The sequence below is a fragment of the Chinchilla lanigera genome, unplaced genomic scaffold (assembly GCF_000276665.1).
Source record: "Chinchilla lanigera isolate Chin_1 unplaced genomic scaffold, ChiLan1.0 scaffold00026, whole genome shotgun sequence".
NCBI lineage: Eukaryota > Metazoa > Chordata > Mammalia > Rodentia > Chinchillidae > Chinchilla > Chinchilla lanigera.
Window position 1 is genome coordinate 1,807,987 of NW_004955427.1, and position 13,271 is coordinate 1,821,257.

Genomic DNA, 13,271 nt, shown 5'->3' on the forward strand with positions numbered 1-13,271 from the left:
TTTTTTTGGTTTTTCTCCGGTACCGGGAACCGAACTCAAGACCTTGCACTTGCCAGGCAGGCGCTTTTGCCGCTGAGCTAAGTCCCCAGCCCCCCTCTGTTGTATTAAATAGTGCTTTCAATTTCTCATTTCATTGACACACCGGACCATTTCAATCTGTGGTATTTATACACCAAAGATGCTGTTAAATTTTTCACTTCATGGTTACCAACTGCCCTTCAAATTCTAATAGGTTGTCTTAAACATTTTTGGCTATCATGGAAGTAAACCTCAGTCTTTATAGACTGTAGGCCTGCAGTCTCCTTCCTTCCCGCATTTTGGTAATCATACAGCACAAAACTAAAATGCTTATTATGTGGTGTTGGCTGCTCAGGAAGTGCAAGGGAGGTTTTGTGGGTGAGGTCCCTGGGTTAAAGAACACATGTGTGCAAGCTGTCAGCAGCAACAGTGGGCAGCGTGGAGCAGAGCAGAGTGCAAGAGCCGTGTTTAGCGTATCGTTCTTACGCAGGTGGTTGTCTCACGTGTACATCCCTGCGCAGTGCCGTACCCAGCACGAGCGTGTTTACCTGTGCGGAGTCGCGGTCATGTAACTATCCCACTGTGCGCCTGCGCTAATTGACAGTGGCGGTCACGTCCGCAGGTGTCCTAAAATGTCCCTGAGCTTTGAAGCAGTCTGATGGGGTCCCCACATGTGGGTACTAGCTGTACTCTTCGGCGTTTTTTTCCCTTGTCTTTTATTTTTTATTAGTACATGTTTGCAGTACACAGTGATTATGTTCCTTTTGGAGAGTTCGTACATGGACATAACACAATTTTTTTCACTCCATTCTCCTTCTTGCCCCTCCCTTCATACCATGTTCCCCTTCCCTTTTGCAGAAGATCTGTCTTGTTTACTATTATCTAGCTTGTATTTTGCTCTTTATTTATATTTTGGTGTTCTCATATAAGAGGAATCTGTGTGTCTGATTTATCTCACTCAGCATTATGATCTCAAGGTACATCCGTTTTCCACCTAAAGAAGGAGAAATGTGAGTCATTGGTGGGAAAACGGATGCTTCCTTAAGGAACCCTTCGTGTTTGACCTTTCCTGTGGATTATGATCGCACGTGGTATTTTCATTGAGTTCCTTCCCTTGAAGGGACAACGCTTAATGAACTTTATACATTGAAAGGAATCCTCTTAGAATCTTACCAATAGGAAAGGGTTAAATCATTCAGAGCATGAGGAATGGGAGTAATTTGTTTTCTGGAACAACCACAAAAATGATGCAGAATCCTGACTGGAAAGGTGCTCTACGTTTTAGGCTGCCTCGGAGAATGATAGAAGTCATCTGGCTGAGTTACAACATTTAAGCATTTTTTTCCTACGGATTTTTAGTGTACACTGAATTTATAAACAGGGACAAAAGTCAGATCTTGAAAATTTCTAGGGAATTAGCTGATTATTTTCTAACTAAAAAACAATTCATATCTTCGTGGGAGTTTTGTTTTTTCAAAAAATTTTTTTTTCCATTTTAAACAAGTTTATTTAAACAGTAAGAAAATTATTTGTTTTTAGAGTAATTACCCCTATCTAGAGACAGATCACAATCCATATAATGGATCTATATGTAAACAACTGGATCTATATGTAAACACTGGAGCTATATGTGAACAATTACAGAATTGTCCTTAGGTTTACAGTGATCAGTAAAAACACTAACGTTCTCCAATTGAGCAAGGTCTACAAGGATTTTCTATTTTTTGTTAAAGCAGAATAACTTACTGGAACGTAAAGATCCTTGCTACTCATGGAGAAAGGGAATGTTTTTACAGAGCCAGTATTTTCCTCATTCCGTCTCAGTTTGATATCCATCTAAATACATCATTGGCCCTTTAGTAAAAACATGGAAGTGTAGTGTGCTTGTGCACTTGCACTAGTTCCTCAGGCTCCCGTTTTAGAGGTAACTTCTCTGCTGCGAGAACACACCAGTTGCATCTTCATCTTCCATTTCCAACCGTGCAGGTGTGTCTGCTCCGTTGATTGCTAGCTGGTCAAATGGGAATCTGCTCTGCCTCATTGTAAATCCTGCTGCTCACCATACGCTTTCCTTGGCTTACGGAGTGGTGTATGCCTGTTACTGAGCATCTCAGAACCATCCTGCACCCGGTCCACCTTCCACTTAATATGATGGTTAATTTCAGTCTTGATTCCTTTGGGCTTTTCATCCATCATGGTGAACATTCGAGTCTCCTCAGTCCCACCTGCACAGAAGAGATACCAGATCTGCACCGAAAAACGAACAATAGCGCTGAGAGTACCAGAGGTGGCAGCTGTAGAGGGCACGACCGTGTCACACACTGTCTCCCCTACAAGTATTACCTTCCTGTGTGCATTATTCATAATTTACGGGATGATGTGGTGGTATTTTGGTATAATGTATAATACCAGTAGACTGTTTTGTTCCTCTGGCTTCGATTAATAGCTGGTTGTGAGCCAGACACTGCTCCAGGGATGATAGCAGTATAGTTATGTAAATAGTAGCGGACTCTGGTTCTCTGTGGTTTCTCCTTCTTGCTACTATTTAGCATAATGTCAAGAGCATTCACTCCCCTTTGAATCCTGGCTCTATCACAATGATACACATGAGTATAGTAGTAATACGTTAAACACTTGAAAGAATAGTGACCTTTTTAGTATTATAGGATGATTACTTAAGTTTCATAATTTTTGCCTTAATTTTTATTTCTGTAATTAGGTCTAGTGATGTATCATGTTTCACTGTAGGGAGGAAAAACACAGCTATAATGTTTAGAACCATATCTGGTATATAGTGAATGCTATAGCAAGTGTTACTTGGCATGACTACTGCGATTACTGTTACTAGTGTGATTTCACAATGCTTTCACCCTCCTTGCGCCATCTTCTAGTAAAATTTGTCTAATCTTTAGCTAAACTTGTTAAAACAAAATACAAAATGAAAATGCTTGTGTGTGACTTGAATTCATCTCCTTGGAAAATGGATTATATGAATACTATGTGTGCCTTGATGTTAAATTTGACTGCTTGGGAACCCTTTTTTATTTAATAGGCCATGCTTGTAAATAAATCTTGAATAAGAAAAGATATAAAATTAAAGTGTATCCTGATAGGATTTGTTTTTCAGGGAAAAAGATCTTGAAGAGGCTCTGGAAGCAGGAGGTTGTGATCTTGAAACTTTGAGAAATATAATTCAAGGGAGGCCACTGCCTGCTGAACTGAGGGCCAAAGTTTGGAAGGTAACTGGAAACTAAAATGACTAAAATGTAGCAGCTTAAAAATAATGTTAAAGTTATTTTAAAAAATTTTCAGCCCTCTGAAAAGCTCGATAAATATGCTGCATCTAGAGAAAGTTTGCTCAGTAGAGCAGCGTGCTGACTCTTGTCTCTCCGCTGTTCACTGCACTTAGTGGTAGTGGTTAGGGCTTGGGAGGTGATGTTCTGTAGCCATTAGAAGTGTTTCTTATGGGAACTAAGGAAATGGGGAAGTACGCCTGGTAAGTAAAATAGGATATGCAGTGGCACATAGGAATAATCTTAGCTGTATTTTTAAAAATGTAATATGCTCTGGGTGTTGGTTATAGCAGATTTTCTGTTTGCCAATGCGTATGTAATAATACTTTCAAAATTTTATTAGTGAAAATATATTTGCTATATTTGAAAATATAAACACAAAAGAGGAAATAAAACAATCATGTTAGTTACCACTCATAGGCAAAACACAAAATAAGTTTAGATGTTTTTCTTTTTCTTTTTTTCTTCTGCGCACATACACACTTTAAGAAATGGAATGGGAACTGTACATGGCGCTGTTAGTGTTTTATTATAGAAATCTAAGCACATACAGGCAGGTCCGGAGACTTGTACAGTGAGCTGTGGTGAACCCCAGTGCAGCTTCCACTGTTAGCGGTGTGGCCGTCGTGTCTGACCAGCGCCCTCGCCCTTCCCTTGCTGGAGTGCGCGTGCTTGCTTGTGTACCGAAACACTGTATTGTGAAGGCCTAGAAAATAAAGACTTCTCAAGTAACCCATGAAACACTGAAAAGATTAATAAGTCCTTAATATCATAAGGTGATTTCTTCATTTGTCTTAGTTTTTCTTAGGGGTGATTTGCTTTAAATCGAATGCTACAAGGCCCACTTGTTGTAACTGGTTAATATGTCTCTGAAGATTCCTTCAATACAGTGGTTTTGTACATTTATAAAACCTTAAAAAATAGCAATGTTTTTCCTCACTTCATGAAGTGTTCTATATAATTTTTAATTGTAGATGGCGCAGATGTAGTACTTTTTCTTTGCTAATACCACATTTTAATTTTTAAAACAGCAACAAAAGTGATTGCTTGAAATAAAGTTATATAAGTACATAAATATTTTGTGTCTTCTATTCAGTGAATCAACCACAAAGTAGTCAAATCTAATATAGGAAGATTTAAAATAATTCTGTTGGTCCATTGTTACGTGAGGGTTCAGCATTTGATGAAGTATACTTTGGTTACTTTGTAATCTTTGGTACTCTTCCTTTGAAGCCTTTCATTGCTACAGCATTTTTTCAAGACTGAGAAAGGACGCGAAGCTAATAGCATTTTAAAACCTTTCTTCCAGATCGCTCTGAATGTGGCAGGAAAAGGTGATAGTTTGGCATCCTGGGACGGTATTTTAGACCTGCCCGAACAGACCACTGTTCATAAAGATTGCTTGGGGCTTATTGGTAAGTTTAGTAACTGCGTTCAAACAGCCAACCCTTTTTCCCTTCTTAATTTAGACTGTCTTGGATGCATAAAGGGCTTGCTTTTCGATGACGCGTAACACCAGCACCTACAGCTTAAAGGAGGAGAGGATATTTTGGCTCACGTTCCAGAAGTCCCAGTCCAGGTTCTGCAGGCTTAAACCTGAAGCCGTAGAGAGGAGGGGTCTGTGGAGGGAAGGCCGCCGGGAAGCGGAGGCAGGAGGAGCCTGGGAGGAGGGCCCACCCAGCCAGGTTCTGCCCTTGGGGTCTGCCCGGCCGGACTTCCTGACAGCAAGTCAGCAGTAGCACCCCAGGGGTCTGTCCCACCCCCTTCGTGTGCATGAGGCTGCAAGGCGTCGTCTATGTGTAACTGTCACTGCTTGTGAATAGTTTGTAGGCCCTTCTGAAATTCTTCCAAAATACTGTTTAATAATTTATTTATTTTTTGTTTAATAATTTAGAGACCCAGTTTTTACTGTTTCTTTTGCATTATATGTCCAGTTTTCAAGTATTTTTATAGTTTCGCTAGTCTTGCTTTGGCTTTTTTTGTTTGTTTTTTTGAGACAGGGTCTCACTATACAGTTCTGGCTGGCCTTGAGCTCACTTTGTAGCCTAGGCTGGTCTCTAACTTGCAGTGGTCCTCGTGCTTCAGCCTCCCGAGTGCTAGGATTACAGGCGTGCGCCACCATCTCCAGCTTAGTTTTGTTAGTCTTAAACTTGGTGTTAGTATAATTAAATTGTATTTGATTATATACAGCCTTGAAATTGAAGGAATTGTGTTCTAAAAGTTTATGAGTGGTAGATCAAGCTCTACTATAGAAAAACTACTACAAATTGTGGGTTAATAGTTTCCAATCACCCCGTGAGGCCTATTTTAATTTACAGTATAGACTGTTAGTTTTACTTTTTTCTAATTCATCTATAGTCCGTTGGAATCTGTTTCTCTTTGTATCATATTTTAATTAACTTATTTTTAATAGGCTTTTATGTACTAATTACCTAGAAATGTTATTGCTAGTGGGGGCAAAAATGTAATTTGGACCAGAGATTTGAGGGTAGTACATGAGGGTACGTGAGGGATTTGAGAGTATCACATATTTATGAGATTACTTTGATTTTATTGTTTCTGTTTATAGACTTGTTCACATTTAATTTGAGTTTTTATTTTATTTTTATCTTATTTGAGAACTGTCGGTATAGTATAAGGTCTTAGGCAGTTTTATGTTAGGCATATTTCAGCAACTTTATAAAAAAAATTTATCGAAGGCAAAAAAAAAAAGAAAAAGGCCAGGCGTGGTGGTGCACACCTGTAGTCCCGGACTGCTGGTTACTCAGGAGGCCGAGGCAGAGTTGCTGAGAGTTTGAGGCATCCGGAACTGCACATGAAACCCTGTCTCAAACAGACAGGCCAGCCAACCAACAAAAACAAAAAAAGAGAAAGGGAACTTGGTGGTCGGAATGAATCCCTGTCCTTCTTTTGAAAAGTTAAAGCTGGGCGTGGGGGCGCATGCCTGTAACCCCAGCACTTGGGGGGCTGAGGCAGGAGGATCGTTGAGAGTTCAAGACCAGCCTGGACTACCAAGTGAGCTCAAGGCCAGCCTGAACTGCATAGTGAGACCCTGTCCCAAAAAGGCAAAAAAGAAGGAAAAGTTAAGAGTGGCAGCTGCTCTTTCTGATGTAGATAATAAACACTTTTTTGCTTTCTAGCAATTAAGTGAAAAAGAAAAATATTAAAGAGTTTTGTTTTTTTCTTGGGTTTATGAGGAAAAATGCTCTCCGGTAATTTTTTTTTTTTTTTGGTTTTTTTGAGACAGGGTCTCACTATGCAGTTCAAACTGGTCTTGGGCTCACTTTGTAGCCCAGGCTGGTCTCGAACTTGCTATGATCCTCCTGCCTCAGCCTCCTGAGTGCTGGGATTACAGGTGTGCATCACCACACCCGGCTGCTGTCTGGTAATTTTACTTTTGCCTTTGTCATGTTCCAAATGCATACATAATTACTAGGCCTTTAACATTTCTTTAGTAACTTTATTTTGATGTTTATTTTCTAGACCAACTTTCAGTGCCAGAGGAGCAGGCAGCAGAATTACTCCTGGACATTGAATCTGTAATTACCTTCTATTGTAAATCACGTAACATTAAATACAGTGCATCACTTAGCTGGATTCATCTCCTGAAACCACTGGTGCAACTTCAGCTGCCACGAAGTGATTTGTACAATTGCTTTTATGCTGTTATGAATAAGTACATTCCCAGGTAAAATATGATTCAGTTATAGTTTTAAAAGTTGTATGTACAGATTTAGTTTGCACTAAAGTTGTTGGAGTTACTTGATAGAATAAAAGGTTCATATACTTTTTAAGGTTATTAGAACTGTACAGGTAATTGTTTTGTGACTTTGTTTTTGTGGTTTTAAACAAAGGATTGTTCAGTTAAGAATTTTTACTTCTGGAGTTTATGTAGCGTAACTCTTTAAGTTTATTAGGTGTTATCTCTATTTGTGTCCTTTTTTTTTTTTTAAAGTACAATGTCTATTACATTGTCTGCTTGAAAACTGAGACTTCAGAGTACTACCTTAGTGTAGGCAGGAATAACTTCCTGGGCAAGGGATACTTACGCTGGGAGCAGACGGATGTGTGGGTACTGAGATGGCAGCCGTGGGGCACTCACTGATGAAGCCAGACAGAATTGTTTTGGTTTCTAGTGCTGTGGATCAGATAGTCAAATTTCAGAGTCAAAAGAAACTTTAGATGGTATTTAGACCGGTGACTTGGCTGAACAGCTTGCATGTATATTAGAATAATGGGGAGCTCTTAAAAGTCTTACTGCTTATTTGCAAACCTAATTAATTCCATTGAAACCTCTTGGCGGTGAGTCTTTGGCGTCAGTGTTTGTTTAGAGCTTTCTAGTTAACCCTCTTGCGCTAAGGTAGACAACTGCTGTTTTGGACCTGGAAAGTTAACTGACTGTTTTTTACTTCCAACATAATAGCACGTTGGGAGTGCTGTAGATTTTTTCCCCTAATTTAAACAGTGACCAGCATAAGGTAGGCATCTGCTTTACAACTACAGAAACCAAAGCAGGATAGAGGAGGAGAGAGATTAAAGTGCCTTTCCAGGCTATACTTCTCGGTGTGACTGAGTCAGGATTTGAACCTAAGTTTGCATAGACATTGCATTCTTTACTGGTACAGTTTTCCACCTTGGTTACTTGTTAGAACCAGTGAAAGAATGTTTTCTTCTTTTAATAATAACTTTATCGGGTATTATTTGCGTACTGTAAGATTTACCCTTTTAATACATACAGCTCACTAATTTCTGATGCAGAGCTGTGCAGACATAGTCGCACTTCTGAGCCACCTCCTCCCCGCGGGCACAAGCCCGCTCCCGTGCAGTAGGCGGCCCTGCAGTGCTGTGCGCGCACGCTGGCCCACTGCGTGTCTGCGGGTCTGTGTGGGCGTTGCCTGTCCAGGGAAGCATGCAGTGTGTTTTTCCTGCCTGCTTTCCCTTAGTCTAGTTTCCCGGGTTCATCTGGATTGTAGTATATCATTCTTGCGTTTGCTTTCTTTTGTTGCTAAGTAATAGTTCATCGTGTGCGTGTAACACGTGGTATTTACTCATTCATCCGTTGGTAGACATTGGGGTGGTTTTCACTTTTTGGCTGTCATGAATGTGCCACGATGAATATTGGTTTCTCCGGCGTATGCGCTTAGGGTGGAACTGCTGTATCTCGTGCCTGTGTTTAAGTTTCGAAGAATGGCCAGTTTCCCACAGCAGCTGCATCCTTTCCCCTCACATTTATCTTTTTAATTATAGCCATCTTAGTTACTTTGTCTTGTTGCTGAGACAAAGTACCGGACCCTCAAATTAAAGGAGCAAAGCTTTACTTAGCTCACAGTTTGTAGAGGTTTCAGCCTGTAATTGGCTGCTCCAGTGCAGGCTGGGATGGCAGAGAGCATCACGGAGGAGAAGCAGTTCAGGGTGCACCGGAGGGAGCAGAGCAAGTGACCAACTGCAAGTGAGAGCGGCAGCCTCTTTCTGTCCCTCCGCTGTGTCCGGGCTGCTGCCCTGAGGGCAGGTAGCACTCACTTTAACCCTAGCTCCCCGAGTGCTAGCCTTGTGCTGTGAGTCAGTCACACAATGTAGATCACCTCTGAGAAGCCCCACCCGTGGCTACATGGACTTGGGGGCGCATTTAGTTACAAGCCGTAACACCATCCTAGGGGGTGTGAAGTGATGTCTCACTATGTTTGTTTTATTTTACCTTCATTTTCCATGGTACTGGAGATTGAACCCAGGGCTTTACCCATGCTAAGCAAGTGCTCTATCGCTGGGCTACACTCCCAGGCCCTCACTGAGGTTTGGGATAAAATTTCCTGGTTGGTTACTGATGTTGAGTACTTTCGCATGTATTTATTGGCAATTTCTGAATTTTTTTTGAGAACTATCTAGGCAAAGAACAAATTTATTGAATGAAAACATGTATGTAGAATAAAAAAGTCTATTCAGCCAGGGATCCCTGTCATTTCAAATCTAAGTGCACTGGGTAGAGCCTACCTGCTTTTAAAAGCAGGCTCCATAACTATAACGTGTATCAGGATAGAGAACCTCATGCTGCCTTGAAGCCATACTGTGTAGAAGGAAATCAGACCCAAAGACGCCAAGGACAAGGCAGAGCCAGCCTTGAGGTTCTTGTTTAGGCATGCTGACACTCCAGGTCTCTCATCTGCCTGTGCTGGAGCACTTCTCGTGGACGCCATTCACTTTGACAGAGGCAGCCCTAGCGAGGACGTGCTGCCCCAGCTTCCTTTAGAGAACAGTCGCATTGGGAGTAGAGGGAGGTACTTCTACCCGGAGCTGTGTCTTGCCGTGTTCCTCCAGTTCCTCCTTCCCTGAGCTGCACACGTAGTAGCACTCCAGCCGTTGTGAGTGTTGAGGTCTCCGGGAAGGACACTGAGCCCCACAGGTGGCTTCTAGAAGAATTCCGTTGTAGCAGATCCTTCTACTACAGATTCAGATGTAAGATGGGTAGAATTCCCATGAACACAGAGCCTTGCAGTTGACAGTAATTTCACAGTATGCAGCTACTAAATAATAGATACTTCTTCAGAAGTTGGTACAAGGATTTAAGCAGTTATTTTTACAGTTTATGCTCCTTATTTTCTGCTCCTTATTTTCTGTTTTTGTGTCTTATCTTAATGTTCTATTGCCTCGCACTTTTATGGCAGGGAAAGTATTCAGGCCAGCAAGGAGGTACTTCTGCCACATGGGAATCTTTCTGTCTCTGGGTACCTGGATTCCCTGCCTGGAATCTCGTCTGCAGAGCTTCTTACCATCTGCAGTCTCAGGAAGTGGCAGGTTGAGAATCGTGCCAAATCCCGCAGTGAGCTCGGAGGTTAGATTTGTACAGATTACTGTTCGTTATTCCCCCTTGAACAGCATTTTTAATTGTTTAATTTGGTCTCATCTTATTTTTGTAGTGCTGGGGATCATACCTAGAGGGTTGCTTCTGCCAGGCAGGTACTCCGCCAAGCACATTCCTAGCCCCTGAGTAGTACTTTAAAATTCTTTGTCACTGCTTTAGTGTTAAAACCGTGGCAGTCATTTAATTAACTTTTTTATATGAAACTTTTTACCTTGTTTCATTTTCTTTACAGTTCGGTTTTTTAGAAACTGTACCCTTGCCAAAATATCTCTTGTTGAAATACCAAATTGTATGCGTGGAAGGGGACAGCATGGCCGTGATTTAGTGTGTTTCTGGGTAGGAGTCTTAGCTCCATCACTTCTTAGCTACGTGGCCTTTGGTGAATCCCCTGACTTCCAATAAGCCTCGGTTTTTTTCTACACAATGAATGTATGTTGCGTAGTGTTGTTCATGAAGATACAATGAAATAACTTTGTAAAAAGCTATTGTGGTATTTTGGCGTATCAGTAAGTACTTTTATTGTGATGACCTGTGCTTTAAACTGTGCAGGTTCGTGCCTGAGACTAGTAGAATGCATTTCACAGCAAAAGCTGCATGAGGAGAGTTCCTTAGCGGCTGAGGAGTTACTAAGTGAAGACTTAGTCCAGCAGCGCCATACTTTAAGCAAGCTGTCCAGAGGTGATTATGTTCGTAGTGCCTGCCGTTGTTGGCTGTAGTAGTTAAAAGAGTAGCCATCTCTACTCTTCAGAAAGATCATACTACCAAGAGTTGATTATCTTTGGAGTTTTGAGAGATGCTTTTTCCCCCTAAGTACTGAGGATTGGACTGGGTCTTTGCTGTGAGCTGTATCCCCAGCCCTTTTTAGTTTTTATTTGCCTGGGCTGCCACCTGATCCTCCTGCGTCAGCCTCCTGAGGTGCCAGGCCTCCAGGCATGCACCACTGTGCCCGGCTGAGATTCTTTCTCCGCGAAGTAACTGAGTTAAGTTTTGAGGTATTAAAAACATAAACAGTAAAATGAATTAATGAGAAAACAATAATGTCTAACAGATCTTCTAGGCACAAAATATTTCTGTGAGTGCTACTTACTTGAGAGTTAGAAGACAGAGTTTCTGAGTGCAGAGTCAGACTGCATGTGGGAAGGCGGAAGCAACTGTGCTTCTTGAGGGGCAGGCCGAGGACGTGAACCACGTCTGCATCTGCTCCGAGGGGTTGTCTCCTTCGGGCTTACGTGCTTGGGTTTCTGGGTGTCGGGAGGGTACCTTTCAGAAGAGCGGCATAGGCCTGGGCTTGTAGCTCAGTGATGAGTGTTTGCCTCACGTGCACGAGGCCCTGGGTGTGATCCCTATCACTGACCCATCCCCTAGCACACACGAAAGGAAAGGGGGTATGGGAGACGGCAGATCAGGGTGTGAGGAGCTGCCAGCCGTGTAAAGAGGAGCCTGTTTAAAGCTGAAGATACTTGCTAAGCTTCCTGAAGTAATAGCTAGAAGCTGCAGGGGATCTGTAGTCCAGATGGGTCTCCAGGCCTTTTACTTTTGGAGTATCTCACAATGGAATGTGGTATGTGTTTGAAAAAATAAAGGCATTGTGATAATAAAAATAGTAGTATATGTTTGCTGCCTTTTACTGTAAAACAATATTCATATTCAACTTTCCCATTTTACTGGTTTTTTTTTTTTCTTTTTTTCTTTCTTTCCTTTTGTCTTTTTGAGACAGAGTTTCACTATGTGGTTCAGGCTGACCTTGAAGTCTGTGTACCTCAGGCTGGCCTTGAACTTGTAGGAATCCTCCTGCCTCAGCCTCCGGAGTGCTGAGATTGCAGGTGTGCCCCACCATGCCTGGCCCATTTTACTCTTAACCTTTGAAGTATGACAGTGGTTCGCTAGAATGAGTATTTGGAATTCACTCTGAGAACCAGGTACCTGGCCACTTCAGTGGTTTCTCAGGGTAGAGCTCCACATTCTGAAACATTTATCTGTGCTCATTTCAGTCTTGTACTTTGTGGAAGGACATTCCTAGTTGAGTATACCGGTGATGTGCAGCCTTCTGGGAGTTTAACAAAAACACCTTCACCTTCGGCAGGGCAGTAGTAGATGAGACTTCCTTAGGACTCTAGATCTTTTGGGACCCCAACCTTATCACAGTAGCTTAAGTTGTACGTTCTGTGATTCCTGTAGTTCCCTCACTTGAGCGCTGCATGAGACTCTCCCTAACGTGACCGTAGAACTTCGGTCAAGTCAGATGAAGGGGAAGTGTTAGTAGAGAACTTTGCCTGGTCCTGTCAGGTGACCTCGAATATGTGGTGGGCAGGACATGTGCGGGGGGAGTGGAGGCCTGCAGGGGATGCAGCAGGTGTTGCCGGGGATTGTTACTGATGCGCTCATTTCTGGCCTGTTAATGTAAAAAGAACTGTTTTTCTTCTAGGGATTGTTCCCTGAAGGGGAGACCATTTCATCTCTTCCGATTACTCATCCAGTACCATGAGCCTGAGCTTTGCTCTTTTCTTGATACAAAGAAAATTACTCCAGACTCCTATGCACTCCACTGGGTAATGAAGTGAAAGTAGGAACCCTTAATGAAAAATAGTTCATATAAAACTATAGTGAGGTAGTGTTTTGTTCTGTTTCATTTTGTTTTCTGAGACAGGATCTTGCTATGAAGTTCAAGCTCGTCTTGAGCCCAAGTCAGAGCCTAGGCTGGCTTTGAACTGATGGCGATCCTACTGTCTCAGCCTCCTGAGTGCTGGGATTACAGGCTTGTGGCACTATCCGGCTAGGTAGTGTTTTTTCAAGGAAAATAGAGTTCTAAATTACAGACCAGGCTGGGCATGCTGGCACGTACCTTTAATCCCAATACTTGTGAGGCTGAAGCAGGAAGATCACTGTGAGTTCAAAACCAGCCTGAACTACATAGCAAAACCCTGTCTCAAATAAACAAACAAATGAGTGAGTGACTAGATTGTAGACCATTAGTAAACTACAGGAGTAAAATTACTGGTATTTCAAAATAATTTTCTTTTGCTCTTCACATATGTTAGCTCAGATTATTTGATACAAAGTTTAGCTTTTTGTTATATTACACGTACATAGAAATATAACTAATA

At 41.9% G+C, this 13,271-nt stretch overlaps 1 protein-coding gene across 1 annotated transcript in view; it reads left to right on the forward strand.

The window, feature by feature from the left end:
* Positions 1-3,145: 3,145 nt before the first annotated feature.
* Positions 3,146-13,271, forward strand: part of Tbc1d23 (TBC1 domain family, member 23) — a gene marked incomplete at its 5' end in the record, with an annotated part of 38,217 nt that continues 28,091 nt past the window's right edge. The window contains 4 exon segments of the mRNA XM_013515097.1: positions 3,146-3,257; positions 4,621-4,726; positions 6,795-6,999; positions 12,593-12,716. Coding sequence (XP_013370551.1) covers positions 3,146-3,257; positions 4,621-4,726; positions 6,795-6,999; positions 12,593-12,716 — 547 coding nt within the window.